The 26834-nt window shown below is 40.8% G+C and overlaps 1 protein-coding gene across 4 annotated transcripts; it reads left to right on the top strand.

Annotated features, from left to right (window-relative positions):
• The first annotated feature begins 246 nt into the window (after positions 1-246).
• Positions 247-26834, top strand: LOC120028588 (alpha-2-macroglobulin-like). Of its 4 annotated transcripts, none has more exons than XM_038973796.1 (36): positions 247-441; positions 1041-1221; positions 1551-1707; positions 1962-2014; positions 2941-2961; positions 3044-3124; positions 3293-3458; positions 3578-3662; positions 4619-4769; positions 4900-5020; positions 5348-5457; positions 5604-5774; positions 6020-6253; positions 6464-6530; positions 8436-8581; positions 9180-9329; positions 10691-10840; positions 11051-11138; positions 15100-15253; positions 17344-17569; positions 17733-17859; positions 17988-18109; positions 18197-18248; positions 18327-18410; positions 18549-18725; positions 20057-20132; positions 20352-20508; positions 20668-20742; positions 21146-21308; positions 21651-21841; positions 22123-22338; positions 22786-22910; positions 25437-25527; positions 26072-26140; positions 26297-26405; positions 26507-26834. In XM_038973796.1, exons 1-36 carry the CDS (start codon positions 356-358, stop codon positions 26545-26547), a joined length of 4473 nt encoding a protein of 1490 aa, XP_038829724.1. In that variant the 5' UTR covers positions 247-355; the 3' UTR covers positions 26548-26834. The 4 variants fall into 4 exon arrangements, with proteins under 4 accessions (XP_038829724.1, XP_038829722.1, XP_038829726.1 ...); XM_038973794.1 differs by having other exon boundaries at positions 15097-15253; XM_038973798.1 differs by lacking the exon at positions 3044-3124 and having other exon boundaries at positions 248-441.

Below are 26834 nucleotides of genomic sequence, written 5' to 3'. Positions count from 1 at the left end.
CTTACTTGCCAAGTTAAATATATATATATTTTTAATATGGACAAAGTAAAAAACAGGCATTGCATGCAAACTATTGAGATGTAATCAGGTCATAGTGCAAGCCAATGTCCTGCACTGTACTGTATGTATATTGATGGTGCATGTGTAGTCTCCATGCCAGAGAATCTGCCAATCACTGAAAATCACTGTTATTGACACAAATTGGTCAAACATTCACAAGGCTTTTACCTCAATCATTCAACCTGGCTACACTAGTTCCTCTGCTTGTCCTCTACACAGTGCAGTAGGGAAGTCTTGCCAGTAGGAATACTGGGACATAGGCTGACTTGCTGTTTTTTATTTCTCTCATTGAGTCATGGTTCCTTCTGGGCTTCACGTTTGGAGATGGATACTGTTCGCCTGCTTTCACTGGCTTTGTGTCTGTCAAGAAACTCCTAGACCGTAAGTAAATCTGCACAGTCAGTTAGAATTTAGTCATCAGATGTGGTGTCTCGTCCTGAGCAAATTTAGAACTGTTTTTCATCTACCCTTTCTGCAGATATTTGTTCTGTGTATTTCACCTATAAGTATAGGCTTTTTAAAAAGGAATATTTTTTTTAATCTTAATTATTATTTTTTTCATCTTTTTGGTCCACCCCTCCTCTTTGGAGGACAAAATAAACATTGTTTTTACAGCTTTTTATTTTGTTGTTACATGTACTCTCTACACACATTTTACATGCATGGCGCCGCAGGAAATGCAGACAAGCATTGTGTTTGACATAAATTAATTGAAAACCTGAATTAACACATGGTTATATTAACAGTATTGCACTTTTCATGCAACCTGTAGCCTACTTTTGTCCAGCTAATTGCGGAACCACATATCAAGCAATATTATGGACAAAACATTCAAATCGTGTTGCTGCAGGATTATTATGCCATAACAATATTTGTGAAATTAAGATACTACATCTGTAGTTTCTTGTTTAGAGGTGCACTCTCATTTTGTACTGATTTTCCTGTATGTTTGCTGCTGTGCATGCATATGTTCTCTCTAGGGTTTACATGGTAGCCATTCCTGCAGTGATCCAGGCAGGCTCAGAGGCCAAGCTTTGTGCCAGTCTTCTGCAGCCCAACGAGACCCTGGTCATGACCATATCTCTGATTGTTGATGAGCAGAGCAGAATTCTTCTCCAAGAGAGTTCTGACCAAGAGTTTCACCGCTGCTTCCAGTTTCAGGTCAGCCCAGCACGGGTCGACATCCAGAACCAATCCAATAAGAGTTTACAGTACTTTTTAGCTTTGTGATGCATCTCATCATATTGTGTGCAATGCTATCTTATTTGATGGGAAATATCAATGTGGTGGCTTACCAAAACTTTTCTGGGATTCAAGCTGAAATTTGACATGAAAAAGATGACATTAACTACTAAAGAAAAATAATTTTAAAAACACACTGATGAAAGGAGAAGTGATTGAATCTTCCTAACCTTGACATTGTTGCAGCACATTCTTACCAACTAAGCCACACTGGATCATATGTTATTGGTCCATTGTCTCCCTGACAGGCCCCTCATGTGGAGAGTGAGGAAGTGCAAAACTTTAACGTGGAGGTTCGAGGTGAAACGTTTCTATCGACAGAGGAGAGAAAGGTCATGATCAAACCGTACAGCCCGATGACATTCATCCAAACGGATAAACCAATCTACAACCCAGGACAAACAGGTAATTTTACACAGAGCCAGTGACCTACACAATTAGTCTCCTTGCTCTATCCAGAGTAGCTGTCAAAAGTTTCTTGCAAAATTCTGGTAACTTTCCCGAAAATCCCAGGTTTTACAGAAATCCCGGTTGAAAGATTCCTGGAATCTGGGAATCCTTCAATGGGGATTTCTGGAAAATCTGGGAAAGTTAGCTAAATGATGCTTCTAAATGTCTCATTGAGTACTTGTCTTTGTCTTTTCATTGTCTTTTTACAGTGCAGTTTAGAGTGATCGCCTTGGATACCAACTTTAGCCCTGTCAATCAGCTGGTGAGTCTTGAAAATGTGAATAATTGAATCTTGAAAACAATGACCTCTATTTGGTCTTCATTTAGATCAGTATCTCAATTACTTGAGACAAATACAAAAGACAAATACAGAAGAATCTCAAGAATCACTTCACATTACTGTCTGATAGATGTAGCAATCAGCTATCATGTAACACTATGTACGATATTGTCCAACCAACTCAACTCTGCGGCCTTGTGGTTAGTGTCCTCCTTGAGAATGGAAGGTTTAGGGTGTCAAGCCTTATCAAAGAACGGGATCAGATGCCTCTCTACTTGGCACTGAACATTAAGGGGATGGATTGAGGTTAATGCCCAGCAATAGACTAGCGTCCTGTCCAGGCTCCTTCACTCTACAGAAACAGGACATAGGCTCCTGCCTTATGGACAGGGACAAGGCTTATTATGGACAATATACTGTAAATGGTTATTTTAATTCAGTAATCAACTAGCCACAACATGTTATACACATCTCGTTAGTACTCCATGAACAATAAGACTTTGGAAATGGGAAATGTTTTGAACAACTATGGGGCAAAATCCAAATCTTTAGGCCATGTCTGTTTGATAAGGCTACACAAACATTTGAGACCCATAGCACACAGTGCAAAGGTTCTGCAGAGGTTCTCTAAATAAACCTGCGTGGGTGGATTTTAGGGTCCTCAAACATTCACCACAGGACATGGGGTTTTCAATCCATTTACTGTAGGTCAGATTGGAATGTATGAGATCTACTGAATTTATATTAAAGTCCCAGTGCAAATACTACTTGTGATATTTAGTTGAAGAGACGAACCTAAGCACCTGCCTAATTCCTATAGTTGTAGACAGCTTTGCTCCTCTGTTCATTTTGGGGGAATTTGAGTTATTCATAAAACATTAACCAACCTTTTGTCTTGCCCTTCACAGTACAATGTTGTGGAACTTGAGGTAAGACCCTTATTAGTCTGTCAATTTATGATGACTGTCACTAAATACTACAACATGATAAGACGATGACTCCACCAGCTAGGTAGGTCATCATTCATTTCCACATGGCAGTTACCAGAAGACTCCATATCAGCTTTATGTGAACACATCTGGGCCACCTTCAGTAAGCAAACTTCAGAACATTGCAGATAGAGATGTCATGAATAGAACTGACGTGACTCCTTATTCTACATGTCAGACAGGCATGTTTGGCCTACATAACATGTTTGTATCTGAACGTTCCACAGTGTTGTGCCCTGCTAAATGTGTCCCTTGTTCTACGAATAAACAGGATATTCATCAGAACAGGATTGGACAGTGGGTCAATACATCATCTAGTGGCAACATTCTGCAGCTTTCTCACCCGCTGAACTCTGAAGCACCTGTAGGATCCTATGCTATTGTAGTGTGGATTGGTGATAACAAAATATACCATCACTTCAAGGTAAAAAAATATGGTAAGTTGAGCTTCTTTATTTGACCTTTCATGCTCGGTAATATTATGGATCTGGCAGTTGAATCAATAAATCACAATTCAGGAACATTCATGAGTTAACTGCTGTTCTATTATATCTAGTTTTGCCAAAGTTTGAGATCAAAATGAACCTCACCGATGAGATCAGCATTGTTCAAGAGGAGTATAAAGTAGAAGTGTGTGCAATGTGAGTCTACACTATCGCCGTTTTGCAATGCACTGTTGTTATGTGTAACTCCACTAATGTCACTGTCTAATTAATCGCATTGCGCTAATGCAGACCTTGAGTCAAATACTAATTTAATTATTTTAATTACTTTTGCATACATCTCAAAGTAAGTATTTACCGAGTGGCGCAGTGGTCTAAGACACTGCATGTCAGTGCAAGAGGTGTCACTGCAGTACCTGGTTCAAATCCAGATTGCATCACATCTGCCTGTGATTGGTCCCATAACGTGGTGCACAATTGGCCAGGGTAGGCTGTCACTGTAAATAAGAATTTGTTCTTAACTGACTTGCCTAATTGAATAAATACTTAAAAAAAAAAATACAAGTAATTCAGTATTGGCAATACTGAAATACAAATATTTTAATACTCCATACATTTCAACCCATGTCTGTTTGGTCCTAGGGGTATTTGAAATAGTGTATTTGGAAACAAATACTTAAATATGCATGTATTTGAACCCAGATCTGTGCTAATGACAAAAACGAATTGAAGACCTACAATGCTACTACTCCTCAATGTTATAAATTGCTTCTATGAGTACCCTGATAATTTAAAAGTTTGAGACAGTGGCATTTACATGAACAGCTGGGCCTTTAGTCATAAAGCATCTCAGAGTAGGATTGCTGATCTAGGATCAGGTCTCCCTCCCCCTGTGCATGTGACACAAACGATTACACTGATCCTAGATCAACACTCATACACTGAGAGGCTTTATCAATACAGGTCTAGATGCATTGACAATGTTGAAAGTACTTGACTTAAAGAAAGCCTGCAGGTATAATGCATTTGAACTTGTTGTAAGCACGCATGTATGAGCCTTTGTAATGTCTCATATGAGGTTTATAATATACTATGTCTCTCTAAGTAGGAAATCTATGATGTTTTTGATGCTTTTCATTATGAAATAAAATCAGATACACGTATGGACAGCCTGTACCTGGAAAAGCAGAGGTAGAGTTGTGCCGACCTTTAAGGAACGATGTATTGATATCAATGAGATTTGATGTGACAACTCAACAAGGAGTTCCTGATTATACAGCCCCCTGCCACAAAGAGTCAATAGAGGTCTGTATGCTTTCCTGTAGAAACTATCATCAGTATAATTGTTTTTACCAACATATTACATTTTAATGTGATGTGGTTAAATGTATTTAAATCAGTTCTTAATGTCTGTGGTTTTGCTTGCTTTTCCCAGATGGACCAAACTGGCTGTGCTTCTCATGTCTTCAACATGTCCATTTTCACAAAGAATGCCGAACAGAAAATGCTCATAGACAGGCTGAGTTTTAATGCAAAAGTAGAGGAGGAGGGGACAGGCAAGTCATTTATCACAACAATTTGGAGTTGGGGAATATGATGACAACATTTGCCTGCAGTCAAATGAAAACATATTTTTTTTATTGAGAGTGAAAGGCATGATGTCAATATGTTTAATTAGATTGTGGAGACCTGTATTTGACCTTCGGTGCTACACCATAATGTTATATATATATATATATATACATGTTTTTAATCATGTTTTAAAATCTTGTGTAAGCTGCACTGCAATTGAGTTTCTGCATTGTGAACTGTCATTGTGCATCATGGTGGCATGTGTTCTTGTTAAATAAACCATCCTATTGTCATTTGTTTTCCTTTGACAGGTATTACACGGTCAGAGGAAAAACACATAGCGCTCTCCTATGTGATTGGAAAACTCACGTTTGTCGACACACCCAAAATCTATGAGCATGGATCAATTATCGAGGGCAAGGTAAGTCCAAATCCAGTGTTATTGTTCCTTGTACTTTGTTGAATTGTGGATGCCATTTGTTCTTTGACATTCCTGTTTACTTAACTACTAATAGTAGGTAACAGTGACAAACAGATGTAGCATCACATTCCTCCTTTTTCCCTCAGATAAACGTTGTTCACTTCAACAACACACCTATCTCTGACATGTTAGTCTACCTGTTGGAGAAGAAAGGCTGGTCCTCACATCGTCTCCAGAACCTAACCACGGACAGTCATGGTATTGCCAGTTTCTCCCTCAACACAACCACTATGCCCAAAGAGGATATTAACCTCATAGTAAGTATGATTCCTTCTAAGGTTTTGAAAGACTCAGACTCTTTATGCTCAATCCCAAATCACCCCATTGACCCTACTCCCTGAGGTCGATCATGCTCTTGTGGAGATCTGAGAAGATTCCATTGGTATAATAAGCAATATGGTGAAACTTCCAACTAGCCTATCAGAGGGTGAGGTGGAGCTCTAAGGGTCGATTTGGGATTGGGCCTTTAGTTATACTCTCTCTTCCCTCTGTTGATTTCCAGATAAGCAACACACCAGAAGCGGAGAACACTAGATACAGGGTCCCCTATTTCAACAGAGGGCAACACATACTCTCACTGATCCAGCCCACTGCCCCTCATAGTAAAACGTCCAGCTCTCTGGCTATTCAGAAGATAGAGAAACCACTGGCATGTGGGGAGGAAGTGTCAATCACCATCCAGTACGCTATCGTAGGGGAGACCGTCCCAAAGGGCTCCGTGGATGTCATCTACCTGGTGAGTAGAACCAGAAACAAGTTGTGACAACCTGCAAACCCAGGGTGCATCCAAAATGACACCCTATTCCCTTGTGCACTATTTTAACCAGGGTCATTTCAGACATAGTCCCAGCCTCTCACCTTTAAAGGAAGGATGCCCTATACAACACCAATATTCCTCATCTCCTTCTTCCTGACTTGATGGGAAAACTGTTTTTCCCTCCTCCAGGCCTTATCCAGAGGGGCGATACTTCAGCATGGACATATGAAGGTTACTGTACAGCAGGGGAGTCCTGGTGAGGAAGTTTTATTAAGTCATTCTGGACCTACTGGGAGGTGCTTGATGACAATGACAGTGTGTACGGTTACATGCGCACAATAATGCGATTATTGTGGATAGGCAGATTAATATAACACTTCGATTAAAACGTTTACATGCTTTGCAAGAAGAACACTTTCCCTAATAATCCTGTTAACATGGAAGTCTGAAATCAGGCTACTGATAAATAATAATAAAAAAAGATTTGATTCTGAGTTCGGACATATAAAGTTTGTATGTGAAAACTACTTCTAAAACACATACATTCAAACTCACTTCCCTCGCGCTAAAGAAGGCAGATCGCTCGGCTGGTGCTAGCACATGAGCAGTTCAAATACACTGCTGGAACACTGCTGGAACACCATTAAGGTGTTTACATGTTTGCATCACCGAATAAGGTATTTACAAATACTAATAATTTGAATGATTGTACAGAAAACCAGGGGCCTCATTCATAACCGTTGCGTAAATTTAACACTAAATATCTGCGTGCACCATTTCTGAAAAGACTGCACATACACACAAATATTGAGATACATAAAACTTGGTGCATGCCATACATACGCATGTTTCTGATTATACATCAGACCTGTTATAAAACTGAGCGCGCATCAACGAGCATTATAACTCCGCCTAGAAAACGCTCATCGTTCACCTTTTATGGTATTGGAATTAGGCCAAGACAATAGCTACAGGAAATAGTAATGGCGAACTTGATCAAATGTCTTTGGAGGTGTTGCCAGAATTATTTATTTTGCAGTGACATTTGCTGTAGGCTACCAGGCCATTTCTGAAAGACAAAAAACAGATCGCAGGTCGCAGTTGTAAATGATAACTTGTTCTCAACTGGCATACCTGGTTAAATAAAGGTGAAATAAAAAAATATCGTTTGAATGCAATAATATTTTGCAGAATTTTTTCCCGAAACAAATATGCTGCACTGCCCACGAATTCTGAAACATTGTCTAAAATGAAAACTACAGTAGGCCTACTTACAGTGGTAGCCTCCACACTTCAATACAAACAATCAACTGCTGTTCACCTGTTAAATTATACTGTATGTTATAAACCGCGCTCCCTGTCCAATGCGAAAAGTAAAAACGTGAAATTACAGTATAATAGCCTATCTAATAGGCCCAATTACATGAGCGATGCACATGGTAATTTCTTGTATGGCTACTTCGGGAATATGAACTCATTATGGCCAGAAAATGTGAGGAATTTATTCTGCATGATATATGTATTATGTTTGAGAAATTCAAGTAGCCTATCCTAACTTGCTGTAGGCCTATAGGCTATTTCGGGGGTAGCCTATGAAACCATCACAGCCAGAAAAGGTGAGGATTTATTCTGCAATGATCATGGTAATGAAATTAATAATTAGAAATAGGCATCTTTTAGAATGCAAAGATAAAATACATAGATTTTCGCTCTTTTCGCTAAGGGGAAATTATTATTATTAGTAGTAGTATTATTATATTTAGCTACCTGTTTTTTGTTATGCATAAGAGTGTCATATATTCCTGCACAAGGCTACTTTTGCCATCTTGCAATGCAGTACTTCAACCACTAGAAACTGTGCGTACGCATGGTCTGAAGTTTACAGGAGGATAAGCACATTCTCACTTCAATTTCAGTTTTTTATAAATACCAACTTTTGAGTGAAAACTGGGCATGCATGTTTAGGGGCATATTTTGTGCATACCCAACGTTTTATATGCCCATGGTGTTTTAATCGGTGTATGCTTTGTTTGAGTTTGGCTTTACGCCGATTAAGATAAAGAGTAAGGTTGCATAATCTGTTTTCAGCCATAATCAGTTTAATATCGAATTATTACGGTGCATGTAAACGTACTCAGTGTGATATGCTCTTGCTTTGCAGTAACTGAGGGTGAAGTCACCTTGAAGTTGGCAGTGGTTCCAGAGATGGCGCCGTTGGTACAGGTCCTGGTGTACAGTTTGCTACCCAGCGAGACTGTAATCGCCCACAGCATGAATTTCCCCACTGAGAAATGCTTCAGACACAAGGTGTGTGTGTATGTATGTATGTGACAAATATGGGTCGTTTATGAATTCGAAGGACCAATAAAAAACTTAGGTGCTGGATTTTAGGCTGGAAGCAACCACCACGGGTGTCCGTTCAGAACACGAGGAAGCAGTAGTAATAGTTCCAGGGTTTAATGAAGATCCACACACAGAAATACAACACCACCCTCTCTGATACTAATTGTGGTTCTGTAAAGAAAAAATAGGAGAACTTAGGCTATAGCACAGTATGAGAAAAATATGCCTATTTGCATGTCAACAAACTAAACAAGCTGTGGACCCAAACACATGCTAGATGCACAAATAAACAATAGAGCAATGTAGAAAGATCAACACATTATGAAACATAATAAGCATGAGCGACCTACAACCGAAAATAGCCTAGCACCACAGACAAAAGCTAACACATGCTAATCGCTAATAAGCATGCTAAATAGTAATGCATTCCCGACGACAATGCTAATGCTAACGCTAAAGGGAGTACGCGAGCTAGCTAGCTACCACTTTAACACAAATGGTACATATTTATAACAGACACTAAAGGTGTATCATGTACACTTATGTATGTCCTGTGTGCCAGGTGTTTGTGGAGTTCTCACCCTCACAAGCAGTCCCAGGGGAGAAGAACACGCTGCAGCTCTCGGCCCAGCCCGGCTCCCTCTGTGGCCTCAGCACTGTGGACAAGAGTGTTCACATCATGGAGCCAGGGAAGAGGCTGGATGCTGACAAGGTAACAGCTCACTGAAGTGAATGTCAACCACCATGTAAACAGCTTTTGTGGTGCTGGCCACAACAACCAGCTTCAGGGGAATAAGAAGTACCTATAGCAGATATGGAGTGGGTCTGTTCACAGTGGGCCATTTGGTGTGCTGGAAAGCATATCCCAATTGGTACTTAAAGTGGAAATGTGAGTTATAGATCTATGTGAATGCAAGTCTAAGAAGCAGTATATCTGTTCTATGTGTGCTATTTCTATTTTACTTTTGGTTTTGTACACCATCTTCAAACAGCTGAAACACCAATATTTTGGATTATGGAAAATATATTTCACAGTGGTTTAGATGGTACAATGATTCTCTACACTATACTCACATGAGCCAGCAGCATACACTACCGTTCAAAAGTTTGGGGTCACTTAGAAATGTCCTTGTTTTTGACAGAAAAGCTCATTTTTTTGTCCATTAAAATAACAGAAATAGAATGTAGACATTGTTAATGTTGTAAATTACTATTGTAGCTGGAAACGGCAGATTTTTTTATGGAATATCTACATAGGCGTACAGAGGCCCATTATCAGCAACCATCACTCCTGTGTTCCAATGGCACGTTGTGTTTGCTAATCCAAGTTTATCATTTTAAAAGGCTAATTGATCAATTCAAAAACCTTTTGCAATTATATTTGCACAGCTGAAAACTGTTGTGCAGATTAAAGAAACAATAAAACTTGTCTTCTTTAGACTAGTTGAGAATCTGGAGCATCAGCATTTGTGGGTTCGATTACAGGCTCAAAATGGCCAGAAACAAAGGACTTTCTTCTGAAACTCGTCAGTCTATTCTTGTTCTGAGTAATGAAGGCTATTCCATGCGAGAAATTGCCAAGAAACTGAAGATCTCGTACAACGCTGTGTACTATCCCTTCACAGAACAGCGCAAACGGGCTCTAACCAGAATAGAAAGAGGAGTGGGAGGCCACGGTGCACAACTGAACAAAAGGACAAGTACATTAGAGTGTCTAGTTTGAGAAACATACGCATCACAAGTCCTCAACTGGCAGCTTCATTAAATATTACCTGCAAAACACCAGTCTCAACGTCAACAGTGAAGAGTCGACTCCGGGATGCTGCTCTTCTAGGCAGAGTTCCTCTGTCCAGTGTCTGTATTCTTTTGCCCATCTTAATATTTTATTTTTATTGGCCAGTCTGAGATATGGCTTTTTCTTTGCAACTCTGCCTAGAAGGCCAGCATCCCGGGGGTTGCCTCTTCACTGTTGACATTGAGCATTTCTTATTAGACAAGTCCAAGTAGTCACTGCCTTCTGTTTGGTGCCCAATGAACAAGGTAATTTCACGTCTCCTTATTATCTCATTCCAGATATTTGATTTGTTACCAGTCAAGGAGACAACATACATTCCCTACCAGCTTGAAGATCCAGTGTCATGTTTACGTGTAAGACCAAGGAGATATGTAATACCATACCCAGGACCAACTGACCAAAAAAATGAACCTTTTGAAGTTTTTCAGGTAACTTCTGCCTTGTTTTCTCTTAACTTGAAGCCTGTTTTCCTCTCTCGTAAGAATCAGTTACCATTCTGTTACCATGCATTCATCTTCTTAAATTATACATTTCTAAAATAGCCTTTTTGAGTCAAAAAAATACATACAGAATAGAACAATTAAACGGAGACATTCATTAATATTGAGCTCCCTTGTTTGTGATTCTGATATTTCTAGAACCTGGGACTGAAGCTGGCAACTAACCTGGTTATAAGAGCACCTTCCTGCCTAAGTTACAAGGGGAACAAGTACCATCGCTACTATGGTGAGATGTCCTCCTTACCACGTCTTTGGTGAATCTTGGGAAATGTATGGTTTTTGTTATTCTAACATAGCTTGTGTTAGGTTCTAAATAACAGAGTAAAAACGGACAACTATGAAAAGCTCAAGCCAAGTTTATTCACCCAATGGGTCAGACTGCTGAACAGACAAAGACATAGTCACACAAATCAAATCAAACTTTATTTATCACATGCGCCGACTACAACAAGTGTAGACCTTACCGTGAAATGCTTACTTACAAGCCCTTAACCAACAGTGCAGTTCAAGAAGAGTTAAGAAAATATTTACCAAACTAAAGTAAAAAATTATAAAAAGTAACACAATAACATAACGTTAACGAGCTATATACACAGGGTACCGGTACTGAGTCAGTGTGTGCGGGTACAGGTTAGAGGTAATTTGTACATGTAGGTAGGGGTGAAGTGACTATGCATAGATAATAAGCAGCGACTAGCAGCAGTGTACCAATCAAATGGAGGGGGATGGGGGGGTCAATGTAATAGTCCGGTGGCCAATTGATTAATTGTTCAGCAGTCTTATGGCTTGGGGGTAGAAGCTGTTAAAAGTAGCCTTTTGGACCTAGATTTGGCACTCCAATACCGCTTTCTGTGCGGTAGCAGAGAAAACAGTCTATGACTTGGGTGACTGGAGTCTCTGACAATTTTATGGGCTTTCCTCTGACACCGCCTATTATATAGGTCCTGGATTGCAGGAAGCTTGGCCCCAGTGATGTACTGGGCCGTACACTACCCTCTGTAGCACCTTACGGTCAGATGCTGAGAAGTTGCCATACCAGGCGGTGATGCAACCAGTCAGGATGCTCTCGATGGTGCAGCTGTAGAACTTTTTGAGGATCTGGGGACCCATGCCAAATCTTTTCAGTCTCCTGAGGGGGAAACGATTTTGTCGTGCCCTCTTCACGACTGTCTTGGTGTGTTTGGACCATGATCGATCGTTGGTGATGTGGACACCAAGGAACTTGAAACTCTTGACCTGCTCCACTACAGCCCCGTCGATGTTAATGGGGGCATGTTCGCCCCCCCCCCCCCCCCCCCCCCCCCCCCCCCCTTTCCTGTAGTCCACGATCAGCTCCTTTGTCTTGCTCACATTGAGGGAGAGGTTGTTGTCCTGGCACCAGTTCTCTGACCTCCTCCCTATAGGCTGTCGCATCGTTGTGATCAGGCCGATCACTGTTGTGTCATCAGCAAACTTAATGATGGTGTTGGAATCGTGTTTGGCCACGCAGTCGTGGCTGAACAGGGAGTACAGGAGGGGACTAAGTACACCCCCCTGAGGGGCCCCAGTGTTGAGGATCAGTGTGGTGGATGTGTTATTGCCTACCCTTACCACCTGGGGGCGGCCCAGTCAGGAAATCCATGATCCAGTTACAGATGGAGGTGTTTTGTCCCAGGGTCCTTAGCGTAGTGATGAGCTTTTGTGGGCACTATGGTGTTGAACGCTGAGCTGTAGTCAATGAACATCATTCTCACATAGGTGTTCCTTTTTTTCCAGGTGGGAAAGGGCAGTGTGGAGTGCGATTGAGATTGCTTCATCTGTGGATCTGTTCGGGCGGTATGCGAATTGGAGTGGGTCTAGGGTATCCGAGAGGATGCTGTTGATGTGAGCCATGACCAGCCTTTCAAAGCACTTCATGGCTACCGACGTGAGTGCTACAGGTGGTAATCATTTAGGCAGCTTACCTTCGCTTCCTTGGGCACAGGGACTATGGTGGTCTGCTTGAAATATGTTGGTATTACAGACTCAGTTAGGGAGAGGTCAAAAATATCAGTGATTACACTTGCCAGTTGGTCAGTGCATGCTTTGAGTACATGTCCTGGTAGTCCATCTGGACCCGCTGCTTTGTGAATGTTGACCTGTTTAAAGGTCTTGCTCGCATCAGCTACTGAGAGCGTTATCACACAGTCATCCGGAACTGCTGGTGCTCTCGTGCATGCTTCAGCGTTACTTGCCTCGAAGCAAGCATTAACGGCATTCGGCTAGTCTGGTAGGCTCGCGTCACTGGGCAGCTCGCGTCTGGGTTTCCCTTTGTAGTCCGTAATAGTTTTCAAGCCTTGCCGCATCCGAATAGCGTCAGAGCCGGTGTGGTAGTTTTCAATCTTAATCCTGCATTGACGCTTTGCTTGTTTGATGGTTTGTCTGAGGGCATAGCATGATTTCTTATAAGTGTCCGGATTAGTGTCCCGCTCCTTGAAAGCGTGACTCTACAGTCCTGTAGAGTAGCATCCGCGCCATCTGACCACTTCCATATTGAGCGAGTCACTGGTACTTCCTGCTTTAGTTTTTGCTTGTAAGCAGGAATCGGGAGGATAGAATTATGGTCAGATATGGCAAATGGAGGGTGTGGGAGAGCTTTGTATGCATCTCAGTGTGTGGAGTAAAGGTAGTCTAGAGTTTCCCCCCCCCCTCTGGTTGCATATGTGACATGCTGGTAAAAATTTGGTAAAACTGATTTAAGTTTGCCTGCATTAAAATCCCCGGCCACTAGGAGCGCCGCTTCTGGGTGAGCATTTTCTTGTTTGCTTATGGCCTTATAGAGTTGGTTGAGTGTGGTCTTAGGGCCAAGATCGGTCTGTGGTGGTAAATAGATGGCTACGAATAATACAGATGAGAACTCTCTTGGTAGATAGTGTGGTTTACAGCTTATCATAAGGTACTCTACCTCAGGCGAGCAATACCTTGAGACTTTAATATTAGACATCGCGCACCAGCTGTTATTGACAAAAAGACACACACCCCTCGTCTTACCATACGTAGCTTCTCTGTTCTGCCGGTGCAGAAGTGAAACATCAGTGAAACATAATATATTACAGTTCTTAATGTCCCGTTGGTAGGATAATCATAAACATAGGTCATCCATTTTTATTTTCTAATGATTACATGTGAGCAAGTAGAATTGATGGCAATGGGAGTTAGTCGCTCGCCTACGGATTCTCAGAAGGCAGCCTGATCTGCGTCCTCTTTTCCTCCGTCTTTTCTTCACGCAAATGACGGGGATCTGGGTCTGTTCCCGGGAGAGCAGTATATCTTTCTCGTTGGGCTTGTTAAAGGAAAAAGCTTCTTCCAGTCTGTGGTTAGTAATCCCAGTTCGGATGTACAGAAGTTATTTTTGGTCATAAGAGACGGTAGCAGCAACATTATGTACAAAATAAGTTAAAGCATAAGTTACAAACGTGAAAACGAACGAAATTGCACAATAAAATCAAATCAAAGTTTATTTGTCACGTGCGCCGAATACAACAGTGAAATGCTTACTTACAGGCTCTAACCAATAGTGCAAAAAAGGTATTAGGTGAACAATAGGTAAGTAAAGAAATCAAAACAACAGTAAAAAGACAGTGAAAAATAATAGTAGCGAGGCTATATACAGTAGCGAGGCTATATACAGTAGCGAGGCAATAAAAGTAGCGAGGCTACATACAGACACAGGTTAGTCGGGCTGATTGAGGGTATGTAAAACGTCAGCCATCCTCTTCGGCACCATAAGCACTGGTATTTAACCCTTCCTCCTATGCTGGGTGTCCTCCTTACACATCGGAACAGCCAGTACACCTCTGTTGCTAGACAGAACTTTAGTGATATCGGTTATTACTCAATTCATCTGACTTGATCTCGGCACAATTTCCTCACTCCTTCCCAACTCACAGCTGTCCTGTTGACTTGTACCAGACTGTGGCTCTTCTCCTTTCCAAAGGATCCCTGATGTCTAACAATAACATATTCTGACAGAATGTAAATGTTATACATTCCCCTCTCTCCCTCAGTGACATGAATAAGGATATTTCATATTTTCAAGTTTAGAAGTCAGAACCCATCACCTGGTTAAACCAGTCTGAACACTGCATGCATCACCGTTGAAAGCAGCATTCAGTCTGGTTTGACCAGGCTGATCTTAACACGAGAATGACTATGTTTTGTTTCAGTAGTATCCTACAGACACTCCGCTCACCCTATAGCCATGGACAGCCTTTTAAGGGGTGAAGCTGGACTTCCTGGAATATACGGAGCCCCTCTGCCACCCATACAGACAGTCCGTACGTTCTTCCCCGAGACATGGATATGGGATCTTGTGGAAGTTGGGTAAGAGCACTGCACAGTGAGGCTGTTGCCTTATAGATGGGTTGGCTGACAATGTCACAAAAATAATGCGCGCGCATCGTTGATGCAGAAGGCTGTGTGATGTTATGATTCTGAACGGTCAGCTAGTTAGCAACAATTACAAGAAGCTGCCATGTGGGGAATAGTCGGTGGCTCGTTTCAGCTCGTTGTATCTTGTTATTGATAACATGTCTTGTTTTGAGGTGTTTTGACTCATGTCATGTCTATGCTAATATGGCAAAAATTCTCTAGCTAGCTAACCAACAACTGTAACGATGCATTTGAGATACAACAAGTGCTCATTGTACAAATGTATTTATGTTTTCAATAAACATTTGGAGGCCAAATATAGTTTACTTGTTGTCAACAATCTAAGCCAACCCCGTCTATTTTGCCCCATAGTTGCGTACGTGTCGGTTTTGTTATCAAAACATATATTAGTGGTCCAGATTAGGAACCTGTACCTCATTAAACTGCATTACAGAGTAGAGGTGCGTGGTGTAAATGTATACATTTTTTACATTCAACATCACTCCGCAAAGGGAAATATAGTATTCTTTCTAACAAAGATATCTACATATATTTCAGGATGTTGTGTATCACTGGAAATAATCTGAATTAATGTAAACATTAGAGTATTGAAAACATAGCTTGTCCAAAGAAAATGGTATTTTGGCACAACTTACCCCACAGTACAGGGTATAAGTAAGCTGCCTACAAATTTCTGTACTGAATGAAATATTACCACTACCTTTTTGAAAACCATAGCTTGGTTTCCATCCGATTGGGGACAGATTTCCATGCAAATATTTTTAAAAATCTGCATAAAATCAATGTGCGTATTTGCACACCAGAGATGTTTCCATCAAATTGACTATGATGAGATTATTATGGACATTATTTTTATTTGTCAAATGACAGCCAAGCATCGGTCACCAGAATAAAACCCTCAATATTTATTGGAAAGGAGCATCAACCTCATCACCTTGCACTTTCACCACCTTATGAAGTTCTTCATAATTTATTTCATCTGTAGCCTAATGAACTACATGCTTTTCCTAGTCGTAGTGGGAGGACCACACACCATGTCATCGCATGATTCCAAGTTTTACTTAGATATGATGGTTATTATATCAATATTTGCGCATAAAAGCGCTTCTACCGCCATTTCTCGCATAATTTGTTTTACTGACACAATAAGGTCCCACCTTGACTAGCATATTTTTTGGGGTCAACAATTGAACATTTTTACAGACAAATTATCTGTTTCCATCAGGCCATAAAAATGTTTATCCGACATACTTTATGAGCGCAAAACGGTTGGATGGAAACTTGGTTCATGTCTCTCTATTTCCGAAACACAATTCAACACAAACACAACAGCTTTTTTGTCTTTTAAGCGTTTTAAGCATTTTTTTACACAAGTATAAAACCTAACAAACGCTTTGTACTTAAAAAAAAACATGTAAACACAGGCCAGGCCTGTTACGTCATATCCCAGCGATAACGCCATGCATTAAGCCTGTTCAGGGTTGGGCGGATTACTTGAAAAAATGTAATCCGTTACTGATTATAGTTACAGTACTTGAAAAATAAATTAATCGGCAATGTAATGGATTACTCAAAATGGGTAATGTAATCCGATTGCATTTGGATTACTTTTGGATTACTTTCACCCCTAAAAACAGATATTTTAAAACGCTTAAAAACTTTAATCTAATACAGCATTATTTTATTTATTAACGTGAGTATTTCCAAATTGGAACTAGTGTGCTATCTATTCAATGTAGCTTATAGAGACCCCAAATGATGTATAGAACAATCTTAACAATAAATTAATTTGACTTGGTAAAATATCTGTTTTTTGGACATAAGTTGCTTACCACTTTTTCCATGTGTTTTCTTCCTTTACAGACTCCATCAAATGATGACCTCTTACTAAATATTTGGTTAAATTATACATTTTGTGTATGGTTTCCTAGAAACAAGTGTGGCTCAATTTACCCCGTTGGCTAAATGTTTCTATTTTCACTTAGTGGCTTTCTGTTTGACCTCTGACTTCTTTATTACAGGGAATCTGGAACACTAGACATTCCCCTTACAGTCCCAGACACCATTACCACCTGGGAGACAGAGGCATTCTGCCTGGCCCCTAGCGGCTTCGGTCTGGCTCCTCCTGTGGAGATCACTGTCTTCCAGCCTTTCTTCCTAGAGCTCACCCTGCCCTACTCCATCATCCGTGGAGAGCATTTTGAGCTGAAGGCCACTGTGTTCAACTACCTGTCCAAGTGCATCATGGTACGGCACTGCATCATGATCGTTTCTTGAGTTGTTTCTCAAGTTGTATAAAATGTGGTGTTTTGTTGCAGTTTGCCTAGTCAGTGTTTATTTATTTTTTATTACACCCAGTGTATCAGTCTTGGGATTTCCATGTAATCTTACAAGTGTTCCTCTTGGGCAGGTTTCTGTGACTCCGGCTCCTTCCTTAGACTACACTCTCACACCCCTGAATGATGTCCAGTATTCATCATGCTTGTGTGCCAATGGACGAAAGACCTTCAGTTGGACAATGGCACCCTCAGTCCTGGGTAAGTCACCAGTCTCCATTCAACTGTTCAAACAGCAGAATGGATGTTAACCTGAGTTGTGTACTCTCAGTCACCATATTGGATGTTCTGTAACCTGTGTTGCGCTCTGTCTGTCAATGTGTGTGTAGGGGATTTGAATGTGTCAGTTAGTGCAGAGGCTGTCCAGTCCCACACTGCATGTGACAATGAGATTGTGAACGTACCAGAGAGAGGACGCATCGACACAGTTACAAAGAGCCTGCTGGTGAAGGTATGTAGTCTACTGCTGTTATGGAACTTACTAATGTACAGATACCATCTAGTGCCTTTGACTGAAAATAAGCTCCTCTCCTCTCAGGCGGAGGGAACAGAGAAGACCGACACCTACAACTGGTTGCTGTGTCCAACTGGTCAGTAATGCATGAACGTTGAATGTTCACTGTGATTGAACTGATCATCTCCATTCATCTTATCATCTGTGTCCACAGGAGAAGCTCTGACAGAGGAGGTGGAACTGCAACTCCCCAAGAATGTGGTGGATGGATCTGATCGAATTTCTCTCTCAGTCCTGGGTAATATACCATTGTATCATTTAGAGAGGTGTAGTGAGTTTTTTGAGGCATAGTGGTGGGAAAAGCAACCCTTCTCCAGCGATAATGCTGCTGCTTGCTAAAGAGGACAGTCTTACAGAGTCCCATGTTTCTCTGTAGGGGACATCCTGGGTCGGGCCCTCAAGAACCTGGATGGACTGCTGCAGATGCCGTATGGGTGTGGAGAGCAGAATATGGCCCTCCTCGCCCCCAATATCTACATCCTGGAGTACCTGAGGAACACAGAGCAGCTCACTCCAGCAATTCGAGACAAGGCTAACAAGTTCCTCACTAGTGGTAAGAGTCCCTCAAAATATAGATCGTATTGATTAGACACCAAACGGAAGACAACTGACTGAAACAGGGCTGGATTTGTCCAATCAGAGCCTTTTTTTCTGTTTTCCATTGAAGAACATTTTTTTAACGTTTCACCAGTGTGCCCTAATGACTACGACCCTGCTATCATGTAAATGATAGAGCTCCAGCAGAGATGACATCACAGTGTTTTATCAACAGTGCATCACTGACTCAACACATGTAGGGACTTCAGGATGTTTTCCCAATGAAATAATTTGATCAGAGAATATTGAGGATGCATCCCAAATGGCACACCCAGGGTTGGGGAGTAACTGATTACATCTAATCAGTTCCATGTAATCTGATTACCCCCCCAAAAAAATAGTCACTGTAATCAGCTACCAGCTAAAATATTGTAATCGGATTACAGATACTTTTCAAAATCTAGATTATTGCTAACTGTCACGATCGTCTTGATGAGGAAGAGTGGACCAAGGCGCAGCGTGATACAAATACATCTTCTTTTATTTAAAATGAAGACGAAACGAACACTTTAACAAAACTAAACAAAGCTACAAACGAAAGTGCATACACAAGCTACTAACGTTAGACATAGACAATTACCCACAACAGCCTAATGCCTATGGCTGCCTTAAATATGGCTCCCAATCAGAGACAACAATAAACAGCTGTCTCTGATTGAGAACCAAACCAGGCAACCATAGACTTTCCTAAACACCTACACTGAACACAACCCCCTATACAATACAACCACCCAAGACGAGACAAATACACACAAACATCCCCCATGTCACACCCTGACCTAACTAAAATAATACAGAAAACAAAGATAACTAAGGCCAGGGCGTGACACTAACTTAAATTCAGAAAGAATGTTTGCTGAAAAAAACACATTGACACCTTTCTGTTTCCTCAATGACATTCAATTCAGCATTGAAAAAGGCTGTTTGAGTTTGTTCCACCTGAGGATGTCTGACCACAAGTCACCAAATGTGTTCGGTGGATACTTTTTTATCTTCTATACTTAAGGGGAAAGTCATCCAAAAGTAACAAAGTAATCAGATTACGTTACTGAGTTTGGGTAATCCACAATTTACATTACTGATGACAATTATGGACAGGTAACTGTAACGGATTACCTTTTAGAAAGTAATCTACCCAACCCTGCCTATTCCCTACACAGTACACTTATTTTTTCCTGGCAAAAGTAGTGTACTATATACGGAATAGGGTATTATTTAGGGCATACACTCAGTGACTATAAAAAACACTTGGTCACTTTATTGTTCACTCTAAAAACACACCGACAGGTTACCAAAGGCAGCTGAACTACAAGCATTATAATGGTGCATACAGCACATTTGGACAAGGCTCGGGGAATACTTGGTGAGTATAGTGTTTTTCAACTCCTGGTAAACACATTATAACTGTGTTTGTTTCAATTAAGTATTGACCAATCAAATGGCATTGTCTCTGACAGACCATGGATGTGACATAAGTTTAAATAAGCTGTCATTGCATGTAATGTCAAGCTCTAAGTCATGTTTATGACAACCTTATGTGGGTATTATGACGGGACATTCAAATCAAGTTCTCTTTCCTCAGGCTGACTGCTTTTGTCTTGAGATCCTTTGGCAAAGCACAGTCTTTCATTTATATTGACCCGGCGAAAATTAAAGAGTCCACGACTTGGTTGGAAAGTCAGCAAGGCAAACATGGGTGTTTCGTCAGATTGGGGAAACTCTTTAATAACAGAATGAAGGTACTTATTGATATCAAATTTATAATTGATAATAAACTGAAGGAAGATGGAAGAAGATGTAGTTGTGTGTCTCATCAGACCAGCCATGAAGTTGTGAATGATGCTTTCAACAGAATTGTAGTTTAATACACATTGTAGTATTTTGACATTGTTTTATAGGGTGGGGTGACAGATGAAGTCACGCTGACGGCCTACATCACTGCTTCAATGCTGGAGCTCAATATGTCAGTGTCGGTAAGTAGCATCTCCAGATAACCATTGTTTCTCAAGACAACAACGTCCATTACAGGAAACTGATTTAGCCTCCTGTATGAAGTCTGTTGTGTACCTCTTACATCAACTGTCATCTGCAATGCAATAAGTTGTGTATTTAAAATTCTGTTAAATAATCTCTCTCTCAAAGTAGCCTATGCAATAAGTATAAGAATATGTGTTACCATAAACAGATCTAAATGGTATTGCGCTGTTAAAACTGAGTAGGCTTAGTTACTACTGTAAGCTAAAAAACTAGATGTGCTTCAGCATGAATGTCTGTAGCCTAGTCCTAGATCTGTTTGTATTGGCTTGTCAGTACAAACAGATCTGGGACCAGGGTAACATGTCTCTTAATGTGCTGCTCTGTTATTTTGTGCTCTAGGATCCTGTTGTGTACGGCAGTTTGTCTTGCCTGAAGAACTCCACCAGTGATTTGTCCAACACCTACACTACTGCTCTGCTGGCCTACACCTTTACCCTGGCAGGGGACATGGAGACTCGGGCCCAACTTCTGCAGCACCTGGACACGGTCGCATTACAAGAGGGTGAAACATATCCTGGTCCAAGATCTGTTTGTGCTGTCTTGACTTAATTGAGTTAGTCAATGGAGTAGTCCCAAAAGTGCAAACCCTCCGCCCGTCTGGCACTCCAAATAGGCTCAATCAAACACCCAAAGTATTTTATAGAACACAAATACGATTTGAACTCAGGTGTCTGTAATAAAATTCAGTTTGTCATAAAATTCATTGTGAAGGTCAGTGAAGAACTTTGTATCCTGTATAGTGATGAATAAGCGAGTCCCTATTTTCTCTCTCTGTGTGTGTGTGTGTGTGTGTGTGTGTGTGTGGTGTGTGTGTGTGTGTGCACGTGCGCTCCTCATCCCTCAGGGGGTCTCCTGCACTGGACTCAGACCTCCTCAGAGACTTCAGCCTCCCTGGCAGTGGAGATCAGCTCCTACGTTCTGCTGGCTTCCCTCAGTGCCTCCCCTCTGTCTGCCACTGACCTGGGCTACGCCTCCCGCATCGTCAGGTGGCTGGTGAGACAGCAGAACGCCTACGGAGGCTTCTCTTCCACACAGGTATACTTCAAAACGCCTCTGTTCCAAAAAGGCATCCGGTGCTGTGCACTAGTAGTGAGGCGTTATTACCTTGACTTTTACCAGATCACAGGTATGTGTGTGCTTCTTGTCATGTCAAGCCTGGTGAGGCTAACTTCCACTGAAGTGGAGCCAAGAAATCATCATGGATGAAATGAGAAAGTCACTCTAGGAACTGACCAATGTAAAATGAACCTTTCTGTAAAATGGGATAGCTCCATTCATTTTGAACAGATTTGTCTGTTGTTGGTGTGTGTGTTTAGGACACAGTGGTGGCCCTCCAGGCCCTGGCTCTCTACTCCACCAGGGTGTTCAGTAGAGAGGGCACCAGCACAGTGACAGTACAGTCTCCCAGCGGGGGACAGCACCTCTTTGAAGTTAACAAAAACAACAAGCTTCTCTACCAGGAGAGTGCGCTGCAGGACACAGAAGGGAAGTACACGGTGGAAGTGAAGGGCAGTGCTTGTGCCTCAGTGCAGGTCAGTGAAGACACTCCTCCCAATCCTATGGTGCCAAAATACGGTTTAATCCATCACTAAAGCTACAGTCTGGGAATGTTTTTCTTCAGCAAAACAGCAACCCGGCGCCACTTGATTTGGTATACAGCTGAGGCAGTGGATGCTGCTGAGGGGAGGACGGCTCATAATAATGGATGGAACAGAGCAAACCACGTGTTTGATGTATTTGCTACCATTCCACTTATTCCGCTCCAGCCATTACCACAAGCCTGTCCTCCCCAATTAAGCTGCCATCAACCTCCTGTGAGCTGAGGGATGGGGCTGGGGAAAAGTAACTCATTGTTATATTCTTCAAGACTCAATGGTTATATAATTCAAGAATTGAAGTAAAAAATTATACAGATAGCCAGAGCCCAGACTGTGGATTGAAGAAACCTCTCCTGACTTTTTAAATGTTTACTTTCCCAGGTGGCACTCCACTACAACATCCCTACTCCTACTGACAGCACAACGCTCAGTATCCAGGTGAAGACAGAGGTGGACTGCAACAGCAACTCTTTGAGGCCCAGAGTCACGCTGAAACTCCAGTCTCAGTAAGAATGAATGACACATTTACAGGAGAATTATTTCAATACGTTTATTAATGACACTCCAAAGTGTTATTATGGAGCATGTCTTACAGAATGGACTTGACCCAAATCACTTGGTTTCCTATTGGTTATTTCACTTCTAGTTTCTACCACAGGAGGTTGGTGGCAGCTTAATTGGGGAGGACAGGCTCATGGTAATGGCTGGAGTGGAATTTTGGAATGGTATCAAAAAATGGTGTTTGATGCCATTCTATTCCAGCCATTACTATGAGCCGTCCTCCCCTGTCACGATCGTTATAATAAGTGGACCAAAGCGCAGTGTGATCTGGGTTCCACATCTTTTTATTACTAAGTGAAACTCACAGCAAAACAAAACAATAAAACTCAAACGAAACGTGAAGCTAATAATAGTGCTAACAGGCTACTATCCATAGTCAAGATCCCACAAAGCACAAAGGGGAAATGGCTGCCTAAATATGATCCCCAATCAGAGACAACGATAAACAGCTGCCTCTGATTGGGAACCATACCAGGCCAACATAGATCATTATTCACCTAGATAACCCACCCTAGTCACTGTCACGCCCCAACCAACATAGAAAATAAGCAGCTCTCTATGGTCAGGGTGTGACATCCCCTCAGCAGCCTCCACTGGTTTCTACCTAGGCTTGGATCAGGAACAGCCTTTTTATGGATAAAATAATCAAACTAGTTTAATTAGTTTGTTTATCAAAATCAAACTTTGATATCCCAGGTAGAGGTCGACCGATTATGATTTTTCAACGCCGATACCGATTATTGGTGTAACGGCTGTCTTCGGGTGAAAGAGAAGAGGACCAAAATGCAGCGTGATGATAAACCATATTTTAATTAGGATATTTAAACGACGAACAAAAACAACAAACTGACAGAAGGAACCGAAAACGCTACAGTCCTGAACATGGGAACACAGAACAGATGAACACACAAACAGGAACAATCACCCACAAACAAACAGTGCAAACAGGCTACCTTAATATGGTTCCCAATCAGAGACAATGACAAACACCTGCCTCTGATTGAGAACCATATTAGGCCAAACAACAAACCCAACATAGAAACACAAAACATAGAATGCCCACCCAGCTCACGTCCTGACCAACTAAACAAAGACTAAACAAAGGAAATAAGGTCAGGAACGTGACAATTGGAGGACCAAAAAAAGCCAATACCGATTTAATCGGACGATTTTTATATATATATATATATATATTTGTAATAAATGACATTTACCACAATACTGAATGAACAATGAACACTTTTATTTTAACTTGATATAATACATAAATAAAATCGATCAATTTAGTCTCAAATAAATAATGGAACATGTTCAATTTGGTTTAAATAATGCAAAATCACAGTGTTGGAGAAGAAAGTATGTGCCATGTAAAAAAGCTAACGTTTAAGTTCCTTGCTCAGAACATGAGAACAATGAAAGCTGGTGGTTCCTTTTAACATGAGTCTTCAATATTCTCAGTTTTAGGTTGTAGTTATTATAGGACTATTTCTCTCTATACCATTTGTATTTCATAGACCTTTGACTATTGGATGTTCTTATAGGCACTATAGTATTGCCAGCCTAATCTCAGGAGTTGATAGGCTTGAAGTCATAAACAGCGCTGTGCTTCAAGCATTGCGAATATCTGCTGGCAAATGGAGTAAAGTGCGGTTTGAATGAATGCTTAGGAGCCTGCTGCTGCCAACCACCGCTCAGTCAGACTGCTCTATCAAATATCAAATCATAGACCTAATTATAATAAACACAAAGAAATACGAGCCTTAGGTCATTAATATGGTCAAATTCGGAAACTATCATTTCGAAAACAAAACGTTTATTCTTTCAGTGAAATACGGAACCGTTCCGTATTTTATCGAACGGGTGGCAACCCTAAGTCTAAATATTGCTGTTACATTGCACAACCTTCAATGTAATGTCATAATTATGTAAAATTCTGGCAAATTAATTACGGTCTTTGTTAGGAAGAAATGGTCTTCACACAGTTCGCAACGAGCCAGGCGACCCAAACTGCTGCACATACCCTGACTCTGCTTACAATGAACGCAACGAGCCAGGCGGCCCAAACTGCTGCATATACCCAGACTCTGCTTACACTGAACGCAACGAGCCAGGCGACCCAAACTGCTGCACATACCCTGACTCTGCTTACAATGAACGCAAGAGAAGTGACACAATTTCAGGCACTGCATTGATTATATGCAACGCAGGACAAGCTAGTTAAACTAGTAATATCATCAACCATGTGTAGTTAACTAGTGATTATGTTAAGATTGATTGTTTTTTATAAGATAAGTTTAATGCTAGCTAGCAACTTACCATGGCTCCTTGCTGCCATAATCCTTGCGGCCATAATCGGTGTCCAAAAAATTAAGATTACCGATTGTTATGAAAACTTGAAATCGGCCCTAATTAATCGTCCAATACGATGAATCGGTCGACCTCTAATCACAGGCATCTCTTTTCTTTCATAGATATCATGGAAAGGAGCTGACCACCAATATGATTATAGTGGATTTGAAAATGCTGTCTGGGTTTGCTCCAGACCCAGAGTCTTTGGGGAGGGTGAGTTTTATGTTGATAACATACGTTTATGGTGTTACCTGTGACCTTTTTCCATGTAGCTCTTTCCTCTCATCTGTGAACCTTACTGAAACATATATTTTGTCTATGGAATAACTATCTTCAAAGTAATGACTTTAGACGTCGGTTGTAAGATGAAAGCTTATTTTAGTAATAATACTGGTTCACATTACATTTTACCACTTTAGATTCTACTAAACAATAAAAGAAAGTTGCTAGCGAAAGCCAGGATAATCACTTGTCACTTGTACATAACTGGCGCGTTCTTGTTTCTTACTTCCTGTCGCAAGGCATTCTGGTACTTGCAGTCAATACAACAAATATGTACATACTGTAGTTCGCTCAATCTCATCATATGAATTATAATACAATTACTCTTATACATACAGTATGTAAATAACTGTAAAAGAGAAATATATTTATATACAGCTCAATTAATTAACTGTAAACATTAACTCTGTAACCTATTAAAATTACAACATTGTCGATGCAATATGAATAATCAGTGAATGGCTTGTCTTCACAGCTGTCGGGTTCACTTCTAGTGGATCGTGTCGATACTAAAGATGATCATGTGTTAATGTACTTGAGAGAGGTGAGACCAAATCATCCATCAGTTTGAAACAGTGCACATAACACTCTCAATATAATGGAATTAATCTCCTTCAAAGTCAGCAAAACCAAAATTACACTTCTGCTTGGAGGGTTTAAATAAGTGTAACAAAAATGTTTTTTTTTTCTCTCCCAACAGTTACCATCACTGTTCCCACCTTTCAACCACACCCTGGACATCATACAGGAGCTCCCAGTACAAAATCTAAAGCCAGCGGTGGTCAAGATCTACGACTACTACCAGCCGAGTAAGTTTAAATCTAACCTTCCCCAAGATGTATTTTTCCCTCATTTTTAGTAACATTTAGTTCATTTCCTGAGACTTACCTGTATTTTTGGTTTTATTCAGGTGACCAGGCAGAGACAGAATATGTCTTCCCTTGCAAGTAGGGGTTACAAACTGCTGTCCTATTTTAAATCTATAATTATTGGTAATTTTATTTTGCTGGCCTGACCCTTATACTATATGTAATATTCCTTTATTAATTTACCTAAATGCTGGCTATTTTGTTATTAGAGAATTCTTTACATGGACCTATTCATTGTATTTGCCGCTTTGAAGATGTAAGAAGAAAATTACATTAACAGAGGTCACACATGCAACCCTTGAGGCATCTTTCAAGCTCTAAAGTAAAGGATGTAAATTACTGGAATTAAAGTTTTTAATTAAAACCTTA

Source organism: Salvelinus namaycush, chromosome 34 (assembly GCF_016432855.1).
Source record: "Salvelinus namaycush isolate Seneca chromosome 34, SaNama_1.0, whole genome shotgun sequence".
Lineage (NCBI taxonomy): Eukaryota > Metazoa > Chordata > Actinopteri > Salmoniformes > Salmonidae > Salvelinus > Salvelinus namaycush.
Note: the sequence above shows the minus strand (reverse complement) of the source record. Positions and strands in the feature narration are given on the sequence as shown.

What these genes read in the sequence shown, in the direction of transcription:
- LOC120028588 (XM_038973794.1), top strand. Translation starts at nt 356, where the DNA reads ATGGTTCCTTCTGGGCTTCACGTTTGGAGATGGATACTGTTCGCCTGC. An exon ending in CTACAACCCAGGACAAACAG is followed by an intron (nt 1,708 to 1,961) that starts GTAATTTTACAC and finishes GTCTTTTTACAG; the next exon opens with TGCAGTTTAGAGTGATCGCC. An exon ending in AGCTCAATATGTCAGTGTCG is followed by an intron (nt 20,743 to 21,145) that starts GTAAGTAGCATC and finishes TTTGTGCTCTAG; the next exon opens with GATCCTGTTGTGTACGGCAG.